The 10279-nt window shown below is 34.4% G+C and overlaps 1 protein-coding gene across 1 annotated transcript; it reads left to right on the top strand.

The window, feature by feature from the left end:
- The first annotated feature begins 752 nt into the window (after positions 1–752).
- On the top strand, positions 753–2567 carry LOC121377848 (BTB/POZ domain-containing protein 2-like). Its single transcript, XM_041505945.1, has 2 exons — positions 753–1051; positions 1883–2567. The coding sequence occupies exons 1-2, from the start codon at positions 753–755 to the stop codon at positions 2565–2567; spliced, it is 984 nt and encodes a 327-aa protein (XP_041361879.1).
- The last annotated feature ends 7712 nt before the right edge of the window (positions 2568–10279 follow it).

Below are 10279 nucleotides of genomic sequence, written 5' to 3'. Positions count from 1 at the left end.
TAAATGTAAACAAGCACGTCGTTTACAGTGTTGCCTTAACACGAGTTGATACATTACTTGTTCCTATTTTGTAGAATAAATGAAAGAATATTATATTGTCTGCTAGAATGCTTTCTTTGCCGTTAATGACAAACCCATTTGTACAAAGCTTGCAACACAAGATTAGCCAATCAGAAGGTTGCTAGAATGTTGTGAGATACAAAACGTATTTAACAGCTTCTAGATTTCGAAAATATGTACATTATAGGGCATGCACTTTAGCACGCTGGTATTTTATAAATATATACTAAAACGATATATATAAAAATACGCTGGGTTTAGGTATTAGAGTTTTATGTGGTAAACGTATTTTATTTTATAGCCTAAACACTAATGGAAATAAAAGTTGACCTTAAACAAAACCAGATGTTCGGACCGGACTACAGGCTGGTAGGTACAGGGTTCGCAGTCCGGTACCGGCTCCAACCCAGAGCGAGTTCTTAAGGGCTCAATGGGTAGGTGTAAGGCCACTAGGCCATCTTCTCTCTCACTAACCAATAACAACTAACAACTAACCCACTGCCCTGGACAGACATCCCAGATAGCTGATGTGTGTTCAGGACAGCGTGCTTCAACATTAATTGGATATAAGCTCGAAAATACGTTGAAATGAAAATGATGTTGTGATTACGAGCGTGTTTGTTGCACGCATATACATAACCAGTCCCACACTCTCATTTCAGTGAACAAAGCGTCAAACCTGAAATCTATAAATGGATCCACCACCGAGGAAAGATAAGACCCGAAGAAAGGCTACGCGAGCTTTAGGAGTGAACGATGACTGGCAGACTAGAAGATCTCTGGCAGAAACCAACCTGTTCATGCTAGAAAACAAGATTGCCTGTGATGTCACGTTCTGCGTTGGACCAACAAGGGAGATAATTCAAGTTCACAAGTTCATGCTGGTAAGTCGCAGTCACGTGTTTACAGCCATGTTTACTGGTCCAATGGCTGAAACGGGTGTGGTGGATATCCCGGATGTTGCCGTCACTGTCTTTAATATGTTTCTCAGGTAGTAAATAAATAAATAAATAAATTTAGAATTTAGAACGCTGGACAACGCCAAGGATGCACACCATAATTGTTTGTTACATGCATTCTGTTTAATTTATATATGAGCATAAACAAAACATACAAGTCTGACGAGGAGTGATGTAATCATTGCATATTTTGTTCAGTGTATATCAAACCGTTAGAGCTCTTTTTATTTATAATATCAACACAATACAGTATGCATATAACATGCATATAATAAAAATAAAATAAATAAATAAATAAATACAAAAACAAAACAAAACAAACAAGAACAACCACTCTCTGACTTACACCAAACACAGTTGCACAATTATTTCAACTTTACTAACACCTTATAGATTCTGAGAAATATTGACTGCTAATAACAATTTACAGGAGGGTATTTAAAGATGAATCCATCATCGTTCAAGTCAACGAATACATTTCCTTTAATACATTTATTAATAAAACAGAAAGTTTATTTTGAAACAAAAATGCTGATTCAGAAGTAATTCAAATAACTGGCGCATGTAATGCCTAAACAACTGAACCAGATTGACCTTTGACCTCATGATTCAGCTATTAGTCGTATTTTAAAAACTGATATTCTACAAATTTGTATGTTTAAAAAAATCTTTTGGACAATTTTGTATTCTAACATAAGAGCCAAATAGCAATATTATGTTTAACTGTTCATTTCATGAAACACTGATATTGAATCATACAATCCATTAAAATATAAAAACAAATAGGAAAACTTCATCATTTTTCATTAGCGATCGAGTTGCATATTTTACACTTAATATGATTATTGGTTTATTTTTGGCAGATTCGTGTATGCTGATGACGTCACAGTGAAATCTGATAACGTAATACATCTACTGTACCTAGCCAAAAAGTACAGCACTGGAAAGCTGGAAGATATTTGTCTGAAATTCCTTAAAACATCCTTAAACGCCAAGAACGTCTGCACTGTCCTGGAACTAGCCAAGCTATTTAATTTAGATGGACTATGTAACACGGCCATTAAATATATCTTGGAAAACGGAAAGTCGACTTTGGAGTCACGTGATTTTCTGACCTTATCACAGAAGTCTGTACTGGATGTCGTGAAGTCTGATGACCTCCAGGCAGACGAGAAAGAAGTATTCCAGGCTGCCTTTGAATGGGCCAAGCACCAGTGTGAGAAGAAACACGTGGCCATCAATACGGAAACTTTACGAAAACAACTTGGCGACATCGTCCAGCAGATCCGCTTCCCTCTTCTAGACAAAGAGTTCTTTGAACGGACAGTTGTTCGTAGCGGCGTGTTGACAGACAAGGAGCAGTTGCTGATTCACAACCATGCTGTCTGCAAAGATGTTTCTATGGCGCCATTTTCTAACAAACCGAGAAACTTCAAAAGCAAGCACAGCGGTGGTATTATATGTGACGTTTGTGGATGCACGAGGACGAACTATGCAAATAATCCGTACTTGTTTAGGTGTTGCCAGAACTGTGGAAAGCGTTTCTAAGTGTTATGCATCTAATACTGTAAGTCGCAACGCGACCTGGGATGGCGGACGAATGATATTCTAGAAACTAGCGTCACCCCTGTGAATCTGTTATAACTATGCATTATTGATTATTACGAATGTATAAGCTAGAAACGATACATATTTGAACATTACTTTCCTTATTGTGTGTCCCAATCACTGTTACAATTCACATACAGGACCACTTGTAAGAAAACCGCGTTGATATGACACGTGTTCAATCTCGTATCCTAGTAATTAAACACATAATCGGGGGAGGGGGGACGCAGCCCAGTGATAAAGCGCCCGCTTGATGTGCGGTCGGTTTTGGGATCTATCCCCGTCGGTGGACCCATTGGACTATTTCTCGTTCCAGCCAGTGCACCACGACTGGTATATTAAAGGTCGTGGTATGTGCTATCCTGTATGTGAGGTGGTGCATATAAAAGATCCCTTGCTACTAACGAAATTTTTTTACGGGGTTTCCTCTCTATGACTGTGTCAAAAAACGACCATATGTTTGATAGCCGATGATTACTAAATGAATGTGCTCTAGCAAATGTTTGTGTTTCGTTCAACAGGTAATGCGCCAGTTCCAGATCATTTTTGTTTCAAAAACTGTGAATTCTATCAATAAATGCGCATATGACTTTTAAAACTGCTTCATGATAAAGATAACCAACTTTATAAATGAACAGTGATATAACATTTAAATTTTGCTAAACATTTGATGCCAAATATAGTGTTGTGCGAGCTGGCGAATCTACGCCAGTTACGGATTAGTTCCGGATAAGTTAAGAACAATAGTGGGTTACCCAATCAAAACCACAATGTCCAACATATTAGCACTTTAATTACGTGCATAGATCCTACCTGACATATTATATGGCCATTTGCAAATCTATGAGATGACCCGATGACGGCCCTGCAGCGACACTTTCTGAAATCCACCGAAAAGAAACAATGGCTTCCCATAATGTCAAGTTGTACGGGGGTCTGTGTTAAATAGAGAATGATACACGCGTGGCCGTTAGATACCATTTATCTCACGAGTTGTTTTGAAATATATATAACGAGCGCTTTACCACTGGGCTCCGTCCCGCCCCTTTTCGAAACAAAGGACACAGTAAACAGGCACAAACTTAACATTTTGCTGATATGCCATTACACACGGAAAGTATAACATGAAAATAATAACGATAATAACGATTATAGTTCTACGTCACAATTGTTTTTATTGGGGCTTTTTCTTAAACATCGTTGGTGAAAACATCATTCGTTAGTTATGATAACACATACTTGTTAACACAGGTGCGTGTTTGGGATCGATCCCAGTCAGTGGGCTCATTGGGCTTGTCGGTGGGATGGTGCATATAAAATATCACTTGCTACTAATCGAAAATAATAGCCCATGAATTGACGACAGAGGGTTTCCTTTCTCAATATCTGTGTGGTCCTTAACCATATGTCTGACGCCGTATAACCGTAAATAAAATGTGCTGACTGCGTCGTTAAATAAAACATGTCCTTCCTTGTCTTGTCTAAAAATAGATATAGACATGACCTGTCCAACGATTGTCCTGTCTGACCTGATACAGTTGAAGATAAATTCCATTTTATTTTTATATGTACAATGTATAGTGATTTAAGAATCAAACATCTGCCAACAAAATACAGATGTGAATCTATCAGAATTTTAAAAAAATCTGAATCTAAAAAGTAATGTTTATAAATGGAAATTAAGTACATGTGTCTGCGATGCTTTGAGATCTCAATAACTATTCTGTAATAATAAACCACTGCAAACAGACTGAATTAAACTATGTTAATAAATAGGTACATTTGATAATAACCCGAATCTTCTAGCACTTCGTAACAGTTTACTGACTTTTGCTATTGATATATTCTATTTGGTGCATTGATAAATGTTTTTGATTAAGGGACAGTAAGTTCGTGCCATCCTAAACATAGTAGTTTGGCCAGTCTGTCTGCAGGAGGTAAATACCTATCGGTAATGTCCACATGTACATACTTGTATATTGGTAATTTTATTTGTGATATATATGTTACGTCTTATATTATATACATGTAACGCGCTACTGGTTATTACGGGGTGGTCAACCAATAAACTATTTTGAATTTGAATATAGTGTCTATCTTAATAGGGAAAACAGGGGTGGGGGTAATTCCCTCGCAGTAACCATGTTCCTCGGTCCTGCCTATGTATACCCTATAAAGCTGGGCTTTCCGTACAAACAAAACGTATTGTGGACCGTTATCCGAACCCGTTAATGTCTGGTAAACCCCGCATTCTTCTCACTAGCAGGGCGCATTACCGTACTGAAATTGGGTGTTTTTACTACTACTGTTGCTACTACTACTACTACTACTGCTACTGCTGCTGCTGCTACTACTACTACTACTACTGCTACTACTACTGCTACTACTACTGCTGCTGCTGCTGCTGCTGCTGCTGCTGCTGCTGCTACTACTACTACTACTACTACTACTGCTACTACTACTACTACTACTACTACTACTGGTGGTTTTAGCAGTAGTAGTCCCCTAAAACTATTCAAGTACCCACCCACCCATTTTCCTTATTTATTTATTTGTTTGTTTTGTTCATTGGGTTGCCGTTTTGATGAGTTGGGGCACATGTGTGTCCTTTATCCGCTAGTCCCCCCCCCCCCCCCCCCCCCCCCAAACACACACACGCACACGACGGTCTAAACAGTTTAAAATGTGGGCTGGTGGCCTCGTTAAAGCCGGCAGAGGTGAGTTGGGTTGTATTCCGTGAAAAAAAATCCAGAGTACTCCGTTGGAACGAATGAGCATCACACTAGGATTTCAATCCAGTCGGCATGGTTGGTGTAGTGGTGCGGACGTGCCCAATCAAGGAGTGTACGAGAGTGCAAGATCAATAAAAAGGTACGGTCTAGAAAAGAGTAAAAGGGATCGACCCCGCTTTCCACTTTTTTTTTATTCATTTGATGATCAATCTCCCAGCGCTAGTACAGACGAAATGTAAACAACAGTGGTGTTCTGCAGAACGGCCGTCATACTAGTCGCCGAACAAGTCGACTAAAATCAGTCAGGAAATATAACATGAAGGCGGAAAAGAATCTCACTAAAGGTAATCCACCCTGGTACTGCAGGCCTGTTGGAACGAAATGTCTGAAGTGGGTGGTGCACAATCTTTGAGGGAGGGAGGTGGCACAAGCCTATTATTTTGTACGTTGCAAATTATATGTTAATTAATGAGATCAGGGAACTATTGTAATTCTATTTACACGACATTGTAATCAAGCTACTATAGTACTGTCGGAAATAGAATAAAAAATATTTTTGTCGATTATTTCTTTCATATTAAACTGACAAGTAAATATTTTGTAAATACCCATTCAATGATACTCTACCTAAGTTAAGCATTTACTTGTTTGGGCTCTCACTGGTGTACAAGGTAGTGTTTGCTCTTGAAATTAAACTAAAGATGTCGGTGAACAGGTGATTTGTGACCTTTATTGGAACAGACTATAACACATTTTGATCTATATGTGTCAATTTCATTTACCCTTAAACAAACTTTTAATTTAAAACTTCAAGTTAACTGATTATTTTGAATTGCAGCATAACTTACTAATTATGATAAGCATATTTATTGAATATAAATTCAATATAAGTACATTAGAAATTTACACAATTTTGCAACAATTTAAAGGTGCTATATCATAATTATATGCAAGCTGTGGTAAAGATTCTCCAATAAAAAATGTATTTTCTACCAGTAGATAAAATTATTTTCTATAATCATTTATGGGCATACTGTTAAAGGTGTCTTCTTTAAATGTTAAATCAAAAGTTTATTAAAAAAAAGAAAAACAGAGAGAAGATTTGCAATAGCTGTCATTGTGGAACGTTGATATAACACCTTTAATACCGGTATAATGGATCACTCATAATGGTTCTTGACAGTTTTGCTCAAACGTTACTTATAAACGCCCAAACAAGTAAATGCTAAATGAGGTAGACTATCATTAAATAGATATTTACTTGTCAGTTTATTATGTAAGAAATAATCGACACTACTTTAGTAAATAAATATCATGTGCTCGTTTTCTATTAGAACGGCAGAACATTATATTGTGTATTAAGCAATACCATATATTGTGTATTAAGCAAGAACATATAAATATTATGGTGTATTTAGCAAGAACATATATTGTATATTAAGCAAGAACATATGCAGTGTATTAAGCAAGAAAATATGCGGTGTATTAAGCAAGAACATACATTGTGTATTAAACTAGAACATATATTGTGTATTAAGCCTGAACATAAATATTATGGTGTATTTAGCAATAACATATATTGTGTATTAAGCAAGAACATATGTGGTGTATTAAGCAAGAACATATATTGTGTATTAAGCAAGAACATATATGGTGTATTAAGCAAGAACATATATTGTGTATTAAGCAAGAACATATATTGTATATTAAGCAGGAACATATATTGTGTATTAAGCAGGAACATATATTGTGTATTAAGCAAGAACATATATTGTGTATTAAGCAAGAACATATAAATAGTATGGTGTGTCTACCAAGAACATATATTGTATATTAAGCAAGAACATATATTGTGTATTAAGTAAGAACATATATTGTGTATTAAGCAAGAACATATATTGTGTATTAAGCAAGAACATATATTGTGTATTAAGCAAGAACATAAATATTATGGTGTATTTAGCAAGAACATATATTGTGTATTAAGCAAGAACATATTTGGTGTATTAAGCAAGAACATATATTGTGTATTAAGCAAGAACATATATTGTGTATTAAGCAAGAACATATATGGTGTATTAAGCAAGAACATATATTGTGTATTAAACAAGAACATATATTGTGTATTAAGCAAGAACATATATGGTGTATTAAGCAAGAACATATATTGTGTATTAAGCAAGAACATATATTGTGTATTAAGTAAGAACATATATTGTGTATTAAGCAAGAACATATATTGTGTATTAAGCAAGAACATATAAATATTATGGTGTGTCTACCAAGAACATATATTGTATATTAAGCAAGAACATATATTGTGTATTAAGTAAGAACATATATTGTGTATTAAGCAAGAACATATATGGTGTATTAAGCAAGAACATATATGGTGTATTAAGTAAGAACATATATTGTGTATTAAGCAAGAACATGTATTGTGCATTAAGCAAGAACATATATTGTGTATTAAGCAAGAACATATATTATGGTGTTTCTAGCAAGAACATATATTATGTATTAAGCAAGAACATATATTGTGTATTAAGCAAGAACATATATTGTGTATTAAGCAAGAACATATATTGTGTGTTAAGCAAGAACATATATTGTGTATTAAGCAAGAACATATATTGTGTATTCAGGAAGAACAGATATTGTGTATTAAGCAAGAACATATATTGTGTATTCAGGAAGAACAGATATTGTGTGTTAAGCAAAAACATATATTGTGTATTAAGCAAGAACGTATATTGTGTATTCAGGAAGAACAGATATTGTGTATTAAGTAAGAACATATATGGTGTATTAAGCAAGAACATATATTGTGTATTAAGTAAGAACATATATTGTGTATTAAGCAAGAACATATATTGTGTATTAAGCAAGAACATATATGGTGTATTAAGCAAGAACATATATTGTGTATTAAGCAAGAACATATATGGTGTATTAAGCAAGAACATATATATTAAGCAAGAACATATATTGTGTATTAAGCAAGAACATATATGGTGTATTAAGCAAGAACATATATAGTGTATTAAGCAAGAACATATATGGTGTATTAAGCAAGAACATATATTGTGTATTAAGCAAGAACATATATTGTGTATTAAGCAAGAACATATATGATTAAGCAAGAACATATATTGTGTATTAAGCAAGAACATATATGGTGTATTAAGCAAGAACATATATGGTGTATTAAGCAAGAACATATATAGTGTATTAAGCAAGAACATATATGGTGTATTAAGCAAGAACATATATTGTGTATTAAGCAAGAACATATATGGTGTATTAAGCAAGAACATATATGGTGTATTAAGCAAGAACATATATGTGTATTAAGCAAGAACATATATGGTGTATTAAGTAAGAACATATATTGTGTATTAAGCAAGAACATATATGCTGTATTAAGCAGGAACATATATTGTGTATTACACAAGAACATATATAGTGTATTAAGCAAGAACATATATGGTGTATTAAGTAAGAACATATATTGTGTATTAAGACAGAACATATATGCTGTATTAAGCATATATGGTGTATTAAGAACATATATAGTGTATTAAGCAAGAACATATATGGTGTATTAAGTAAGAACATATATTGTGTATTAAGACAGAACATATATGGTGTATTAAGCAGGAACATATATTATGTATTAAGCAAGAACATATATTGTGTATTAAACAAGAACATATATTGTGTATTAAGCAAGAACATAATTATATTGTGTATTAAGCAAGAACATATATTGTGCATTAAGTAAAAACATATATTGTGTATTAAACAAGAACATATATTGTGTATTAAACAAGAACATATATTGTGTATTAAACAAGAACATATATTGTGTATTAAGCAAGAACATATATTGTGCATTAAGTAAGAACATGTATTGTGTATTAAGCAAGAACATGTATTATTGTGCATTAAGTAAGAACATGTATTGTGTATTAAGTAAGAACATGTATTGTGTATTAAGTAAGGACATGTATTGTGTATTAAGCAAGAACATGTATTGTGCATTAAGTAAGAACATATATTGTGTATTAAGCAAGAACATATATTGTGTATTAAGCAAGAACATATATTGTGTATTAAGTAAGAACATCTATTGTGTATTAAGCAAGAAGATGTATTGTGTATTAAGCAAGAACATATATTGTGTATTAAGCAAGAACATATATTGTGTATTAAGCAAGAACATGTATTGTGCATTAAGCAAGAACATATATTGTGCATTAAGTAAGAACATATATTGTGTATTAAGCAAGAACATATATTGTGCATTAAGTAAGTACGATTGTGCCACAATGTTCTGCCGACGATACAGCCGCGTTCTCGACCTCCTGCTGAAGCAATCAAAGGCCGTGGTATGTGATATCCTGTCTATGAGATGGTGCATATAAAAGATTCCTTTCTGCTAATCGAAAAGAGTAGCTCATGAAGTGGCGACAGCGGGTTTTCTCTCTCAATATCTGTGTGGTCCTTAACCACATGTCCGACGCCATATAACCGTCAATATAATGTGTTGAGTGCATCGTTAAATAAAACATTTCCTTCCTTCCTGCTAAAACACGTTTTCTTTTCTGTTTTCTTTGTATACATTTTCCGGGGTAGCATATCTCGACCCCCTATAAACTTTGGTCGTCTCAGTCAACCTCACCACCCCCGGCTAAAATGTCTGCACACACGCCTGCAGTGGCCCTGTGTATGGTGACTCCGTGAAAAAAAAAACATACAAAGGAAAACAATGACAACGAACAAACAAATTTTTAAAATAGAACATAAAAGACGAAACAAACATTTTTAAAATAAAACATAAATCGTGAGTTCATGTTACGACTACGGCTTGTCCTTGGTTATTATTCTCTTTCAGCGAATTCGCCATTATTTTGTCAT

The sequence above is a fragment of the Gigantopelta aegis genome, chromosome 7 (assembly GCF_016097555.1).
Source record: "Gigantopelta aegis isolate Gae_Host chromosome 7, Gae_host_genome, whole genome shotgun sequence".
In the NCBI taxonomy this organism is placed as follows: Eukaryota; Metazoa; Mollusca; class Gastropoda; order Neomphalida; family Peltospiridae; genus Gigantopelta; species Gigantopelta aegis.
Note: the sequence above shows the minus strand (reverse complement) of the source record. Positions and strands in the feature narration are given on the sequence as shown.

Coding starts and splice junctions, on each gene's coding strand:
- LOC121377848 (XM_041505945.1), top strand. CDS start 753: ATGGATCCACCACCGAGGAAAGATAAGACCCGAAGAAAGGCTACGCGA. Junction 1,052..1,882: donor GTCTTTAATATGTTTCTCAG/GTAGTAAATAAA, acceptor TATTTTTGGCAG/ATTCGTGTATGCTGATGACG.